We start from the raw sequence: 17,450 nt of genomic DNA, 5'->3' as shown, positions 1-17,450 counted from the left end.
AAATAAAGGAGTTTTCTTCATTCTGCGATGCGAGACTTTGTTCTGTGGCATGAGACATTTTTTCGTTCTGCATCCAGAGAAGGGTGAGAAGGGTCTGGTGAAGGGTCTGAAGCACAAGCCGTATAAGAAGCGGCTGAAGAAGCTGGTGCTGTTTAACCTGGAGAAAAGGAGGCTCGGGGATGACCTTATCACTCTACAAGTGTGTGAAAGGAGGTTGTAGCCGGATGGGCGTCGGTCTTTTTTCACAGGCAACCAGCGCCAGGACAAGAGGACATAGTCTCAAGCTGCAACAGGGAAGGTTTAAGCTGGACATAAGGAGGGATTTCTTCACAGGGTGATTAGATATTAGAATATACTTCCCAGGGAGGCGGTGGAGCCACCGTCCCTGGCGCTGTTTAAGGGAAGACGGAACGTAGTGCCATGGTCTAGGTGACACGGTGGTGTTCGCTCATAGGTTGGACTCGATCATCTCAGAGGTCTTTTCCAACCTAATCGATTCTGTGAATCTCTGGTGTTCGGTACTCGGCTCTCCTCCGCGCAGGCAGAGAGTCCCCCCTTCTCAGGAACGCTGGCGCTCCCCGCGGGCGGAGAAAGGCCGGAGGGAGCCGCCCGGCCCTGCTGTGAAAGGCGGGGGTGAGCGGCTCTTCGCAGACAGGGAAAGGGGGCCAGCTCCGCCCCGCGCACGGCGCTTCCCGGCGGGCCGCGGGGCAGCGCCGGGGCGGCACCGGGGCGGTACCGGGGCGGCACCGGGGCGGTGTCTGCGCTCGCTGGCTGGAGAGGCCGCTGGGCCTGTCCGGCCCTTCCGGGTCCCCCGCCAGGCTCCGCTCCCCGCCCCGCCGCAGGTGAGCTCCCGCCCCAGGTCCAGCACCACGACCCCCACCTGCCCCTGCTGGTTCTGGGCCGAGCGGCTGGCTCCTTGTTTCTGTTCACATTAATGAAGCAGACGTGGGCCGTATCATCTTTGGGTTATCCCTTCCTTTTGCCTCACAGATTTTCTCTCAAAGCAGGTAAGAAAGGACCATGGGAGTTCAAGGACTTTGGAAGCTGCTTGAATGCACCGGGAGAACCATAAGCCCAGAAACGCTAGAAGGGAAAATTCTTGCTGTGGGTATCCTTTAAAAGTAAAGCCGGGGAGCCAAAACTGTGAGGGAGGTTATCTTAACTATTTCTCTTACTTATAAGTGATCATCTTTTCTTGTTGTGATTATGATGATTATTGTTGTTATTAATTTTAAATTGACAACATTTTGGTAGGTGGATTTTATGCTTTATAATATGTGGAATAGTAAGCTCTTTCTGTTTTTATCGTTTGAAAAATAGGCTTCTCTGAATAGGATCCTTACAAAAGTGTTGGACTCCAGGATTTTGTGCTTTATAAATAAACGTGCTGCTCTCTGTAGGACTGTAAGATGAAAAAAATTAAATACTTAAAAATCAGCTTTCCTATCCTGTATGCTTGGTTAAATGCTGGAAAGATGTGGAGGGAAATTAGCCTTCATTTATGTGTAAAAATAATTGGGGAGGTACTTGCTCCACAGTTCCTTCCACTCTACTTTTTGTGCAGGGCAATAAGGGCAAGAATTTATTCTTCTCCAAAGTTCACAGCTATCTGGATAATTTTGGTTTCCATAAGCCAAGCCTGAAGCAGTGGGCAAAAGCCACTCAGTCAAATATGTGCACTTTATAGAAACTTAATGTAGTATATGTGTAAGAGAGCACAGTTTTTCCTCTCAGCAGTTCTTTAAGATATCAGTATTTGGTTGAACCAAGCAATAAAGGGAGCCAGAGATCGTGGTGGTGTTTCCGTACGGAATGCTCACCTCCTCACTCTGTTCCATCGGCTCTGCAAGTTACTGTTTTTCCGAATTCGACCTGTCTTTGTTTTTGATGGAGAGGCACCTCTTCTGAAGAGACAAACCTTGGTAAGTGCCTTTGCTGAGTCATTGCAATGCAAAATAGGGTGTGCGTCCGCTGAAACTAAGTAGCCATGTTCAGTTTCCTTCCTAGTGTTCTACCTATGCTTCTGATCTGTGAGGATGGAGGGCTTGAAGCCACTGCTGTGCAGGTGTCCTCTGCAGTCCCAGCCTGGGTTAGCTCTTGGAGCATGTGGCAGCTCTCTTTTGATCGAGGCAGGTTTGATTTCCTTAGAAACCAGGTTGTGGAGAAGTAGAGGATGGCATAAGCTTGGATCATGCTCCAGAATGGACCTGAATGAACTCTTGCAGCATTTGTACCCAGAAGCTGAAAGCTGTTCCCAAGTCCCACGGAGGAAACAGACGTAGATTTAGAGTATTTGAAGGCTATGATCCCAGTAGTGTAGGATGACTTAGGAGTAGCTCGTAGGCTCAGCACACTGAATTCTAACAGTGATTCATTGGATGTGCATCTTCAGCATCTGGCAAAATCTTGTTGGTGTTAATCTTATTTTCACAGGCTAAGCGAAGACAAAGAAAGGAAGTTGCCATCAGTGATTCCAGGGAAACTACAGAGAAACTCTTGAAAACGCTTTTGAAGAGACATGTTATCAAAACTGCTCTTGCGGGAAAAAGGCAAGAATAAAAATCATTTTTCCCTCATTTGTAAGTGTCAGATAATTCTTTATATAGCTCTTAATCACTGTGGGTTTTTTTTCCTTTTCCCTAAGCAATGAAGTTTTGCCCAGTATTACACAAGTTCGAAGAGAAGAAATTGATGATATGTATGTATTGCCTGCTTTAGAAGATGAAGAGAAGAATAGGTAGGTAAAATTAAGAAAAATAGCTTAAACTCGGATAAAAGCATTAAACACATTTTTTGATGCTGCTGAAAGGCCTTTGATCTATGAGATTCTGTAATATATGAAGTATATTTTTAATTTGTATTTTATTTCAGTTTCTTTTTGGAGGGTTTGTTTATAACTGTACACAGAACCCTTCTAGTTACTTATGAGTAAGTAACAGAAGAAGCTTTCAGCCCACGGATTAAATTTCTACACTGGATTCATGTTTAAGGATGAAAGGTCTACCTCAGTCTCTGTGACCATATCTGTACAACTAAATGGGACTGATTGTTCAAGCGTGGATGACTGCTGCCTGTATGACTCTGTTTTGTGTCCCCCTGTTCAGAGCATTGACAGCATTGTGTCCCCCTGTTCAGCAGAAGCAGGCTTTGTTTGTGCTGTCAAATATGACAGATAACACAAACTGAGAACATGAAGCTGTGCATTAGATTGCTCTCTATATATCTGTCCTTTCATGTACTTTAAACACTGACCATCAGGTAAGGATTAAAGCAGCATCAGTTGTCTCAATCTAGTTTTAGCTGACATAAGTCTGCCTTCTTGTTTTCTGTTCAGATCTTTTTGACCTGTGTATGTATTTATAATGTGTGTTTGTATGTATATGTATATATATATATGTGTGTGTGTGTATTTTTGTACTTACTACCAAAGAGATGACTAATGTCCTTTTGCTTTAAATAGGAATTTTATTTTCCTGGGTAAATATCTACACCTTTTGTTTTCTCTTTGTGATTTTTAGCTCGGAGGAGGAGGAAGAAAAAGAATGGCAAATGAGAGTGAGCCAAAAAAAGATGTTGCAAGTAAGTGCAACCTAATTGCCCTGTTACTGTGAACAGTCTTCTCATTCATGTGCTATGCTTAAAAGATAAACAAAAAGCTTACAAAAACCCAATTGTTTGGAGATATAGGTCTTACTATAGCATTACTTCTCAAGCAAACAAGTTAATTTTTGGTACTGTAAGACTTCCTGGTAATGAGGAAATATAAATGTTATTTCTCCACTAGGATACAACGGAAGAGAAATTTTTTATGGTATCCTTTTTTTTTTCTTTTTACTACTTTCTCTGAACATATTGAGAAAAAATTGGTTTTTCTGATGATGTACGTGACATGTATGCATTTATGCACATGTGTATGCATATAAAAGACAGCATTTAACAAAATTCCTGTGCTTCTCCACGTATGAACTGATGCTGAAGCATTTCATTCCTTGAGTTTTCACAGATAAATTCTGTATTTGCTTCTGTTGTGCTCATAGGAAGAGGAGAAGAGAAATATATAACCTAAGGAGAAGACATAATGAGTAATAAAATTATCTCTGCTTTCATCAATAGAAAAAAAAAAAGAAAAACTCCTGAAAATACTGTTTATCTTTGAAGTAGTTCTCATTCAGAAGGAGAACCTCTTTAGAAAGATAAAATCAGACTAGCTGAGGCTATAGAACCTACTTCTGTGATTTATACTAAATATCTTTTTGTAAAAAGAATAAAACCAAGTTTCTCTGTATAATGTACATCAATAGTTATGTACTTTAAATTGTTTTGTTATGTAGCAGCTACCTTTTTTTTTCCTTGTTTTCTTTACCATGTAGGAAGTAGCAACAGAATTCTTAAGTGTTTTTTTTTTGGTCTTGTTGTTTGGAATGATGCTCTAAATATTTTACTATTTTTGCTGTGCTGTAATGTAAAATTTATATTTTATGTTATTTTCCATTTTTATAGGAACAGTTATGTGAAAATCCTTATTCTGTAGATATTGAATCAGAAGATTTCAACAAACTGCCTCCAGAAGTAAAACATGAGATCTTGACTGATATTAAAGAACTTACAAAGCGAAGAAGAACATTATTTGAAGCAATGCCAGAGGTAATATATAAAATAGTTTTCAAACCAACAGAATGGAGCTATTGCCATTAATGCAGATGAGGACTATGTAAGTGTATCACATCTGGAAAGCTTTACTCCCTGGACTACTTAATAAGAGATGTTATATTGAGGGGGAAAAAAATCCAATGAGATAATAACTCTTAACAGCCTTATCTCTTGATTTCCACTAAAATTAACAGAGCTAATTCAGTTTGGCAAGAACGAGAAAAAGCATGCTCTGTCTCATGCCTCATCAGCATTATGCCCAAGATTTCAATTGCAAAAACAAGCTAGTGGTGTGGATAAACCAGGCAGAATGAACACAGCTAGGATTCCAAACCCTGAGGTTGTTAGGGGAGCTGGCAGCTGGGAAAAGGCTTTTGTAACTTAGGCAGATGTGTTGCTGAAACTACTCAGAGACAAATGGAGAGTCCTACAGTGCCGCTTCTGGAGTTAGATTTGAAAGTACAGTGTATGTCAGATCAAATGATAGCTAAGAATCATAATTTTAAAATGGTCCACGAGTGGATTCTGTTTTAATTGCTTTCTTTTATAAGATGGAAATGACCTCTGCAAGCCAACTAAGTTTTGTTGGTCACATAATTGAGATTTCATGTTTAACGAGCAGTCAGAACTACTGGTACCTTTTAGAATTGTTGCATGTTACCAGGATAGTATTGCTGTCGTTTGGGAGTGCAGCAATCAGTAAAACACAAATGTTATGTGTTTAAAGGAACTCTTAAAAGAGTTTCCACACTCTCCAGAGTGTGGGAAATGAACTTGCTTAAAAGGGGCATTTTATTTCAATTGACTTGTTTGTTTTGTTTTGTTTCATTTTGTTTTGTTTTGTTTTGAGGACTCCAATGAGTTTTCCCAGTACCAGCTTAGGGGCTTGCTTAAAAAAAGCAACCTCAATCGGTGCATAGAGAATGTGCAAAAAGAAATGAATCAACAGCACTCGGGTGAAATCCAAACACAATATGAAAATGAAGGTGGTTTTGTGAAAGAAGTGGAATCAAGGAGGGTGGTCTCTGAAGAGACTTCTCACTATATTCTGATAAAGGGTATGTCAGGTCTTAATTTTGTAAAACCTCTTGTTTGGAGTGTACACTCTGCAGCTGGCAGTTTTTAAAAAAAACCCTGAATATTGTTTACGGGCGCATGTAGCCAATACTTTGTATGAAATGTGCATTACTATTGTATATAATTAACTGTGATCTGTAAACCTGTAGAAAAGTGCTTTATTAATCTTTATATAATGTTGTTCATTATGTAAAATGGAATGTTATTTTAAAGCAGTTTTTTTACTAAAACAGAAAAATCAACAAAAACTTTCTTTCAGGTATTCAAGCAAAAGAAGCTATAAATAGAGACTTGGAAACTACTGCAGGACCCTCATCAAAAATGCTTGAATTGACTAAATTGAATAAAATCAACGAATCTCCTGCTAAAGCAAAGCTAGTTGCATCTGACAAGACGCAGACAGAGAAAGATAATAATGTGGTGACAGCACCACCCTCTCCTCGGACTTTGCTTGCTATCCAGGCTGCTATGGTAGAAAGCAGCTCAGAAGAAGAACTGGATACAGGACAATTGAATGTAGACCAATTCGTAACAGAGGAAGGCAGTGTGTCTCCAAGAACACTACGGGCAATTCAACAAGCTCTGAGTGATGAGGATAAAAGGGAGGAAGTTGTTACTATTAAAACTGATGGAGTTCTACCAGGAAGATCAGAAGTGAAAGATTTTCTGCTTAGTAGCTCAGATGAGGAAGAGCAGATTCCTGAAGTTAAGGAGGGAAAAAACATACTTACAGCTACAATTTGTTCGTCAATCCAAGTGACTATGCATGGTGCTGAATTTGAACAGAAGAGTCAGAAGTTGGAAGAAAATCGTATTACACCCAAAGACACTGGTATATCTACAGATGAAAATTACTCTTCTACTGACAATACTAAAAAAGGCAAAGAAGATGTAAGCAAAAAAGAAAATGGTTCAAAAAATTGTATTGCACCCAAGGATACCAATATATCCAGAGTGGAAAATTATTCATTTATTGACAATACTAGAAAAGACACAGAAGATTTAGACAAAGAAGAAAATGGTTCCAAAAATTATATTTCACCCAAAGATATCAGTATATCCAGAGCTGAAAATTATTCTTGTATTGAAAATACTAGGAAAGGCAAAGAAGACTTAGAAAAAGAAGAAAATGATTCCAAAATGGACTTAAAGTCTTTGGAAGATAAGGATATGAATTTGTGTGTGCAGCAGCCAAGTTGTTCCTCTGTACAAACTAGTATAGGGGCTTTGATTCATGCTGCAACAACAGACCTTTCTAAAAATCAGAAAAACTTGAAAATTTCTGAAAATATAGAGGAAGTAATTTTGCAAACAGAAGAGAATGTATCTGAGGTACAGAAGCATATTAGAGTTTTTCCAGAAGCAAGAGGTCCTGAGGAGGAAAGAGAAGGGATTTCACAGTCTGAAGACAGCGATTCCGATGGTATGTGCTTTTTAATTGTGTAAAAAGATAAAAAAATAGGAACTTAGCATATTTGTAGTCATTTGAAGTTAACTTTTTCTCTCAGTGCGAAATGCTTTAAATACACCTATCCCTACACATACAGAAGGTGGGAAGAAAATCTGAGCTATGTTTTTCCCCTTGGTGTCACATTTTATCATTGAAACCTGAGTATAAAATATAAAAAGTCAGAAAAGCATATTGTTGTGTACACTGAATTTAACTGGTGTATTAATGGTCAGCCACTTGGTTTGTGTAATTTCACAATCCTTATATCTAAGTCTGCATGTAGGAAAAAAAATTAAAATGCTGCCCAAGCAAAAAATATGTTCAAGTGTCTGTTTTCTCTTAATAGCAAGCTTTATTGAAGTGGATACTGAAATCAGTAATGAGGCTGAGTTTCCTACTAAATATGATGAAAAACTGGGTGATGAAACAGTACTTTCAGAACTAGAGGCAGGCAGACCTGATGATGTCACACAGGAGCTGCTGAAGGAGTCTGATGAAGTGCAGTTGGGAAATGCTCAGAATGTTGAAAGAGAAGCTGATAATAATGATGCAGTGGATGAGTGGCAAGACATCAGTGTGGTAACTTGTTCTCCTTGTTACTTTTTTTGAGCTATTAATGGAGTGCTTTGTCTCCAAGTAGTTGTTAAGGAAAACTATTGGACAACTTTGTATTGTTTCATTGCTTTCTCATATATGTATCTAATTGTACAGGAACTGATTTTTGTTTAAAGATAGTTAATCATAATCTCCCTGAAATCAGAAGGAAACTTTAAGGGCGTAGCATGCTGATGACAACCTATCCCTGGTACTGCATTAGAGAAGCTGTAACAACTTCTGAGTGTGAATTAATGGATCATATACTACTAGAATAATTATAGCCGGAGACTTAGTGCTGTACTTAACTAAGTATACCTGAATTGTTGAAATAATGGAAATCTTGGTTTATATTTTCAGGAAGAACTAGAAGAATTAGAAAGGGACCTTTCTACTGAGCAGAATATACTTCAGTCTCAAAAACAGCAGCAGGAGCGTGTTGCTGCTTCTGTAACAGGACAGATGTTCTTGGAAAGCCAGGTAGTATTTCCTGAGTCATTTTGATTTGTTTCACTCCTCCACCCCAGTAATTTACTCAAAAACTGTTAGTAATTTTTGTTAATTATAGGTCTCCTTTTTTCGTCTAGCTGAGTGGGGAACATAACCCAGAATTGTGTAAATAGCACAAGTCTGTAAACCTAGTGCGTGTTAGATATTTAGCTGAAGTTAAATAATGTATTCCATAAAAACAAAAATGCATCAAAATACATGTATATCAAAACACTATCCAAAGAATGATTAAGCTGCCCACTGTTTCCTGCTTGATATGAATGTTTCTCATATGCTTTCAACTATTTTCTTAGCTAAAGTGATGACCAATTTTTTTAAAATATGATTTATTTTTTTTTCGTTTAACCTGCATCTTTCTTTCATGGATACCACATAACTGTAATGCATGGAATTTTCTCCTTGCTGTGGAAAACACAGTAGTTAAGTATGCTTGTGTGATTAAGATAGCAGGTTCTCAAACTCTGTGCTAATAGGGTGCTTAAGTAGTGCTTGACTTATGTGGAACTATCTGCCTGAGATAAGTGTGATTTCCCTCTTGACTTAACTGTGCTTGGCACTTTTTAGGGGAAATTAAGATTTGTTGCCAAATGTGAAATACATCCCAAGTGTGAATCTAGCAGTTCCAAGTCAAGCAGAAGTATAATAGAAGTTAATTCTTTAGATGAATTGTTGCTTTCCCTCCATCCCGCAGGAGCTTCTGCGTCTGTTTGGCATTCCATATATTGAAGCTCCAATGGAAGCAGAGGCACAGTGTGCCATATTGGACCTTACTGATCAGACCTCTGGGACAATCACCGATGACAGTGATGTTTGGTTATTTGGCGCACGACATGTTTATAAAAATTTCTTCAGCCAGAACAAATATGTAGAATATTATCAGTATATTGATTTGCAAAACGAGCTAGGTAAGCCTCAGGTATTGGTTTGTTAAACACAGTCTTTAATAAGACAGCGCTGCCATCTGTCTCTTTGAAATTGTGTTTTCTACAGAATTTTGTGTCTATTATTACAGTGCCTGTTCTTTGGGTAGTCTCTAAAGCCATTCAGTTAGGTTGCTGTTTTTACTGCCAACTGACCACCCCGAATATACAAACTCCTGCATTTCATATACTGAGTTAATGTGATGATCATCAAGGCTGGAGATATGAACTATGATATCAGTTCCTGGGTAAATGTTAGCATGACTTTCTTGATGTGGTAGGAAAATTATATTCTGATGTCATCAAACTTATAGTCTTCTGGAAATGGAAGTTAGTTTTGGGCATACTGACACATAATGTGTTAAAAGAGGATCAGAAATATGTGTATGCTATGTAAAACATTTTTCATTTAGTTAACAGTGACAGATTTTTTTCTTCTTTCAGATTGCTCTTCAACCAGTCTAATCAAATTCTTGCTAATTTTGTTGAACTACTAAACTTCAGTGTCACGTAGCGTATTAGGGAAAATATGAGCCAAGGTTAATTTGTTATTATGTCTTTTTCTAGCAAAATTCTTAAAATCAGTTTTGACACTTTGAAATTTTAGAGGCTGTAGACTTTGAAGTAATATTTTAATGTCTTCAGCATGTAACATTTCATACAATTTTTATTTGGTGAAAAATATATCTTTGGTTTCTTCTTCCAGCAAATTGAATGGAATATTTTTTCCCCTACTGAAGTATGCTCATGTAGCTTACTTGGAAAGAATTGCTGTAAAAGCATGTGTGTGTGATTTTTTAACTGTTATTAATGTAATAAGCCAGAGCTTTTATTTATTTATTGGGGAAAAATAGTCACCATCGGTCTTCATGTCACATTCCTCTGCAGCCTTGTACTGCTACTTCTTTCCCATGCATTGCACAATTCTTCTTTCTTAGCTCCGTTCTTGATAGATATCCTGACTAGCATGATGATGATCTTGCTTTGTGTGTTTAGAATCACATCCCTCCTTTTCTGCATTGAATTTTTTTAAAGTTATTTTTTATTTAAATCTAAATTATTGAAGCTGGTCGCTAAAAATCAGTCTGGTTGCCTCAAACCTTATATCAAGTAGAAGTGGTCGACTGAGTTTTTCCTTCTTTCTGGCTGTTCCACAGGCTCTTCTGACCTACTTAGTAACTGCACCAGCATAGAACAAAAGGCTCCCAGTTGGGGAACACTTAAGAAGCAGAGGCATTGATATTATGGGCTAGAATTCAAACAGAATGTTTTTATTTAAACATTTTTTTATTAAAGCATTGTTAAATTTGAGTCCGCATTAGATGGGAACAGGACAGTAATTGGATAAAATAAATGTAAAAAAAAAAATCTCTTAGCAACCCTGAATTTCCCAAAGGTTTTGACATTAGACAATCATTCAGGTTGGAAAAGACCTCTGAGGTCATCGAGTCCAGCCTTTGTCTGATCACCACCTTACCAACTAGACTGTGGCACTGAGTGCCATGTCCAGCTGTTTCTTGAACACCTCCAGGGGTGGTGAATCCAGCACCTCCTCAGGCAGCCTATTCCAATGTTTAACAACCCTTTCTGTTAAAAAATTCCTCCTGATGTCCCTTGTAACAGTTTAATTTTGGCAAGATGTATTTGCCCAGTTAGCACAACTGTTGGTGCTTGACCTAGAAGGAGCATATTTGTAGTGCTCTAGAATATAATTGAGCAAATTCTGATGTTGAACTAAATATAATTTTACAGAGTAAATAACTTTGCTTTCCTTTTGATTTTTGCCTTTCAGATAATATTTTTTAATTTGTAAGAGAATAAATGCTAAATCCACTGGTTTTATTTGGTTTATACACTTTCTTTTACAGGGTTGGATAGAAACAAGCTGATTAATTTGGCATACTTGCTTGGAAGTGACTACACTGAGGGCATCCCAAATGTTGGCTTCGTAACAGCGATGGAGATTTTAAATGAATTTCCTGGGCATGGCTTAGAACCGCTCTTAAAATTTGCGTATGCTTCCTTCTGTTTTGCTCTTTTGTCTCTCCATATTATGAAAATGAATATACTTTTCTGCTACTTAAGCATGCACCAAGACATATGACCACCTTTGACCATCATTAAGGAGACGAAGCTGTAAAACATGTGTCTCCATTATATCACTATTTGAAATGATAGGTAAATAAGGTGACACATTGATACAGCGATTACAATGAGTGAGCAATTACAGCGAAATAGAACAGCTGTAAAACTGTGTGACTGCCTCAGAGTTCATTGCAGAGCTGGATCCATAATGGAGCAGAGGTTTATTCTGCCTGAGTTTGTGAGAAGTTGCTATAGCTTGTTCATAGAGAAAAGAGGATGGATGACCTGGAAAGAGACAGACAGGTAGGCTGTGGGGAAGAACAAGATTTGAAGAGGGCCAAGGCAGTTGTATTGGCAAAGGCAAGGATGGTTAGAAGGTTTGGTTTTTTGTTTGGGTTTTTTGTTTGTTTGTTTTGTTTTGTTGGGGTTGATTTGGTTTGGGTTTTTTTTGTTGTTTTCTTTTTTTTCCCCTTTCATACCAAAAAAATCTCCAAAAATGATCCTTGTGTGTGGAAGCGAGGCTGAAGTTAGGGTCTTCTGTCTAGCAATTTATGGGGAATCCAGGTGATGTTTACTACTGTGGCTTACAATGGCTACATTTAATGTGTATGTTTTGTCTTTTCTGCTTTCAGATTATTTATCACTTTGACCATCCTTTATTTAGAAATTTTCTACCTCATACCTTGTAGCAACTGAAGTAGAGAGACTAAGGCTATTGAAATTAGCATGGTGGCTCTTGATATTTCAAATTATATGTTATGGAGGCAAATTAATAATCTCTGTTTTTCAGTGAGTGGTGGAATGAGGCTCAGAAGAATAAGAAATTGAGACCTAATCCACATGATACCAAGGTCAAGAAGAAACTGCGGGAGCTGCAGCTTTCTTCAGGTTTCCCAAATCCAGCAGTGGCAGAAGCATACCTGAAGCCTGTGGTGGATGAGACAAGGAGTTCGTTCACCTGGGGGAAGCCTGACTTAGAGCAGATCAGAGAATATCCTTTTACTGTATGGTAGGACTTGTTAGGTAAAAGTACTCAAAGTTCATAAAGTGTGTTAGTGAGTCAGTAATGGAGTGGCAAGTTCTTAACGTCTCTTGGGTGTGAGGGGCCCCCTGCCCTATCTGCATGCGCTTTCCTAAAATGACACCAGCTCTGGAATGGAAGGGAATGCAGCCATGCTTGTGTGGTACTCAAGGCTGCTGTGCCCTCCTAGCCTAGAGAGTGGGCTGCTTTGCTTTGTGTGGAAAGAGAATCTTGTAGCTGGCCTAACTAATTTGTTTTGATCCTCCTGCTTCTGTAACTGTCCTGTGCCTGTTTCTAGACTTAGAGTGAGTGGGATTGTTTGCGCACTCCTGGTGTATGTTTGCCATTTTTCATTAATAAGTCTCAAAGCCTAATCAGAAATGGTGTTTCAATCTGCACTTTATCCCTAGTTATTCCCTGCATTTCTTCCAATAATGTCTGTTTTTTGAATCTGTTCCAGTCTGAGCTGCAGCGGATTGCTGAAAAGTAGATGGCAATGCATGCAGAGCTAATAGTGTTTTAAACAGTAAATGGAATTTCCAGTGTGTGCAAGTGTAAAAATAAGGTTTATTTATAGGTATTTTGTCTTATGACAATACTGTATAGCCAAAATGAGTTCTGTCTTCACTGAAACATGCCTTTGGAAGTGTTGATATTAGAGAAAAGGTTCTGCAACTACTGGAGATGTAACTGTGATTTGTGATGCATAGCGTAATACTGGAACAGTCCACATAAGCCAACTGTTATAACTTAGAGTCTTTTCTCTAATTTTGTAGTAGAAAAACTTTTGAACTGGAGCAACTTTCCGACAGACATTATTTACTTGAGGAATTTTGATTTTATGTGTTTACAGAATAGTAGTTCATAGCCATTTTGTAAAGTTCTTTGACTTTCTGAACATTCTGTAAGGATCACTTTGGCTGGACTACAACAAAGGTAGATGGAATCCTTTTGCCTGTGATGAAACAGCTGAATGTGCAGCAGGTAAAGTGTAAAACCTATAGTTTAAAGGCAACTGGAAAATTGTGAGAAACATTTTAAAATTAAGAGCAAGGATTTAAACTAAAATATGTTTCTCGAAAACTGGGCTTTGGTCATGTTTTATAATCTTTATGTATATATATTTAAATCATTAAATGTACTTCTCCAGACTTCATTTCTGTATGATTTGAGTGTGCTGTGAGGGACTCTACATAATTTCAACTGTTGGTCTCATATTTTATTATCTATGAAGCACCTATCTCAAATTGAGGCTGCTGTTTCTTCTGGATGTAACTGATGCTACAGGTACCTCAAGCAACTTTAAAAGACAGTGTGCTGTCTCTAAAAAGTATTTATAAAAATACCCCTAAGGTCTTGGTGAAGTGATACTGCCTATTTGATGCCACTCCTTTGAGGAGGAGTGCAGGCTGAACTGTTGAGCAAGTGCCCATTAATAATATTATTCTAATTTCCAAATAAATGTTCTGTCAACTTGAATAAAAGCTGAAAGGGAATAGTGATGCATAATGTGAAAACTGTCAAAGTCATTTGTGAAATTGATCACCCAATCTCAGGCTGTTTTCTCCTTTTATCATATACAAGGTAGATACGTTGTCTAAACCAGTGTTCTAGGTTCTCTGTATCACTCGAAGGATTGAAAGGTACCAAACCCCATGGTTAAATAGATATACTTTCAGGTTGACTGGAGCATCCTTTGGAACTGTCTGTTTCTCTTAGACAATCTTAGGGAAAATATAAAGGACTAGCTTAGTCTCTACAATAAGCCTAGCTGTGGTTGAATAGCACAGATCCATCCTGTATGACTACTTCTAGTTCTACTCTTCGGAATTATACTGTAGCAGCATGTGGTACAATGAACTTGAGTCAAATGACTGTGTTGCACTTGCAGGCACAAATGTAAAGTGCACTTACACCATTTACTTAGTAAACATTCTGCTGTTTTAACAGCTTGAAGCTAAGGATGTGTTTGTAAGGACATCCTTAAGAGCACTACAGAGGTTCTCTGTATTAGGGTTGAAAATAGCAACATATGTCTAATCATCAGCACAATGTTTATGAATTTCACTGGAGGTTGCTAATTATTTGGTTTCTGTAAAGGTTCTTGTTTTATAATTTATAATAAGGTATAGGTATTACTTAATAATGCATCTTATTGTTCACATCTCTGTGCACATGTATTAATTTCATTAGTCCTTTGTCCTGCTTTAGTTTTGGGTGGCTTATAGCATAGCTGAGATAACAACTGAATTCCTATTTTTCTGTTTTATTTTTGATAGACTCAGCTTCGAATTGATTCATTCTTCAGACTAGAGCAGCATGAAAAACTAGCTATTAAAAGTCAGAGACTGCGCAGAGCTGTGACTTGCCTGAAGAGAAAGGAAAAAGAAGCAGACGATGAAATTCAGGAGACCACTGCTGTTACAGAGATGGAACTTGAACAGCGTGAGAAAACAAAAGGGGAAGGTACCACAGGCTGCGCAAATCTAACTGTGGCAACAAAAACCCAGAGGGGAAAGAGAAGAAAACACTCAGATTCCAGAAAAGAATGTTTATATGGAGGTGGTTTTATTGGAAATTTGCATCTTTCAGAAACTTCTAGTGACTCCTCAGAGGAATCAGAAAGTAGAGATTTAGGCAAAAGGAGGAAAAACACCTCTACGATAGAGATTGCAGACCATAAAGAGAAAAAGGGGTGCAGTAGCTCAAGTGATGAGGATGAAGACCTGGGAAATGTAGTCATGGTGACTGCCAAACCTGTGTTTGAGGGCAGAAAAAACAAATCACGGGGCAAGAGAGGAATAAGAAAGAAAAAGTCTTAAAGAAGGAAAATAATAAAAAGGGCAGACTCTGTGGCATTTATGATTTAAGCTTTGTAAATATTCTAATGAATTTTTGATAAAATATAATAAATTATTTCTATTTGTTATGTATTTGTCAGGCGTTTTCTGTCCAGACCTTAAATAGAAGGGATTCTAAGCAATGAAAAAACTAATTTTAGGACATTTACTCATAAAGACCTAGATTGAACTTGGTGTAAGTTTTCTGGATTCAGATTTTAAAATTGAGCCAATATGTGATGTCCAGTCATTTACATTCTGAGTTAATTGTAAAAATCACCTGCAATCTGTTGCTTCCTTAACTTAGAACTTAAATGAAATTTTGAAAACTACCTGGGTGATTTCTAGGTTTTGCAAGAAGGAAAATAAGTTCAATTAGTTTTGTTTTTCTTTTCTGTTCACTAAGCCTGTCTTGAAAGTAATGTTTTTTGTTGAAGAGAGATGAAGCAAACTGTTGTAAAATCTCAAGGAAAAACACACAGTACAATAAGTCCTTACATAATCTGATGAGCACTAATTGTTTATGTTCTGAATGTAAATGTCATGTTTCTAGATTTGGATTTCCATGACCATGTCAAAAGACAGTGTTTGTTTGAAAAAGTGGTGCAGCAGCCCACTGGTTGCAGCACTCACATCAGATTAATTTTTGAGAGACAATGTGTTGGGCTCAGACTTCTCACACATCTCATCTCTTTGAATGATTGTAGAATTTATTTCTACCTCCTGTGGATTAAGGAGGAAAAGTACAGTCTTACTTTTATTCTCACATTACATTTTAGTCCTTCTTGCCTATTTTTGTCTTCTCATTTGATATTTCTACTGTGTTTCTCATTGTTTCATTGTTTGAAATCCAAGTCCATATATTTAAGTTTTGTATTAGATATTATCCTTCCCTAAAAGGATGAAGGGCTGACGTGAACTGGGTGCAATTTGACCCTCACAGTTGCAGAGAGTCTAATACTTCATGTACAGTTTATATTGGGCAAAAATGATCCTCTTTAAACCTCTTTTCTAAAAGATTATAACATTTTAAGCACATTCTCAACCTGTACAGCCAGTTTACAGCACTGGCTTGTAAATCACTCATTAGTATTACTGAATTTTACTTTAAAAGTGTGTATCAGGTCTCGGTGAACTGTTTAATAGTTTATAAATCTAGAAGAGCTCCTGTTAATTTCTTCTACTGAGTATGGTAAAGTACACACACCCTGACCTCTCTGTAGGGCTTGTTTAGTATTTTTGTACAATAATTTATCATTTTTCTGTAACACCTAGAAACGACAGTTGAGGTTGAAGTCTAATTTTTCTAAAAAATGTGTAAAGTAAGAGACGATTCCTGTCCTGAATTGATTACACTGTAAAACAGAGAAGTTTTAAATAGCTATAGTTGTTCTTACGGCATTAAGTATTTGCAATCTGTTGAGTGAATAGACATTTAGAATATAGAGGAGTGCGATGCCTTAAAATCTATATTATATTAAATCGTAGTATAACTCACTAGTACTTTTAGTTTGCTAAGCACCTTTGTATTAGATTCCTAAAATGCTGTTTAACTCTTCCTGTCAAGAATTTCAAAGAAAATAATCAAAGAAATAATTTTCTGACAATTTTTAGTGTAGAAAGGCAAAAAGCTATTCTTTGATTGAGACGTTGTAGGTGCACAAAAAATATTGTACCCACCATGGCATAGACCTTTACAATTTTATGATACCATCTAATTACAATATCTGGACATTACTTCATTGGTTACACCCATCCCCAAAACCATCCCTCCCATCATCCCACCCTTGCCACACCTCCCAAATCTGAGTTGGTGGTCTCAAAATGACAACCCCTTCCTCTCCACCTTCATCTTCCTCGTCCTCTATGTCCTCCTTGGAACAGCTTCAAGGCTTCTAAGTAGTTTTATCTAGTTATATCAAGTGGTCTGACCCTGTTATGTCTCATTTTGAGTACATTTCTACAGATAAGGTGTTTTTCACCTTGCTAAAATCTTTGTTGAAATTAATCTAGTAGTGTGTGGATATTTATGCAAATTGACAGCTGTCTCATGGAGTAAAGCAGAGTAGGATTTTGGGAGTTGTGTTGTCACAGTTTTGCATTCTAACGTGACCATCCCTGCTGCAAATGCACCCCCTGCCCCTTAGTACAGTTTAATCTGCACTTTGGGAGACCCTTTTGACTGAGGAATGATATTATGCTCTGTGGTTACTTTTTAGTAACACTGAGTGTTACATCCTGCCACTATTTATTTTGTAAAAAATACTCCCGAGTTGGTTACTTTGTTGGTTGGAGCTCCCTTG

General features: G+C 37.8%; 1 protein-coding gene across 3 annotated transcripts; it reads left to right on the top strand.

Moving 5' to 3' along the window:
* The first annotated feature begins 736 nt into the window (after positions 1-736).
* LOC113947584 (DNA repair protein complementing XP-G cells-like) lies at positions 737-15,240 on the top strand. 3 transcript variants are annotated; one of them, XM_027644276.1, is made up of 16 exons: positions 737-842; positions 1,008-1,108; positions 1,747-1,922; positions 2,434-2,549; positions 2,645-2,737; positions 3,519-3,579; positions 4,501-4,644; positions 5,501-5,708; positions 5,987-7,150; positions 7,524-7,756; positions 8,132-8,251; positions 8,973-9,186; positions 11,070-11,214; positions 12,077-12,277; positions 13,207-13,291; positions 14,587-15,240. In XM_027644276.1, exons 2-16 carry the CDS (start codon positions 1,021-1,023, stop codon positions 15,127-15,129), a joined length of 3,591 nt encoding a protein of 1,196 aa, XP_027500077.1. In that variant the 5' UTR covers positions 737-842; positions 1,008-1,020; the 3' UTR covers positions 15,130-15,240. The 3 variants fall into 3 exon arrangements, with proteins under 3 accessions (XP_027500077.1, XP_027500096.1, XP_027500087.1); XM_027644295.1 differs by having other exon boundaries at positions 756-842; positions 1,005-1,108; XM_027644286.1 differs by lacking the exon at positions 737-842 and having other exon boundaries at positions 895-1,108.
* Positions 15,241-17,450: the final 2,210 nt, after the last annotated feature.

This window comes from Corapipo altera, unplaced genomic scaffold, assembly GCF_003945725.1.
Source record: "Corapipo altera isolate COAL_440 unplaced genomic scaffold, ASM394572v1 0, whole genome shotgun sequence".
Taxonomy (NCBI): Eukaryota; Metazoa; Chordata; class Aves; order Passeriformes; family Pipridae; genus Corapipo; species Corapipo altera.
This window is presented reverse-complemented; position numbering and strand designations above follow the sequence as displayed.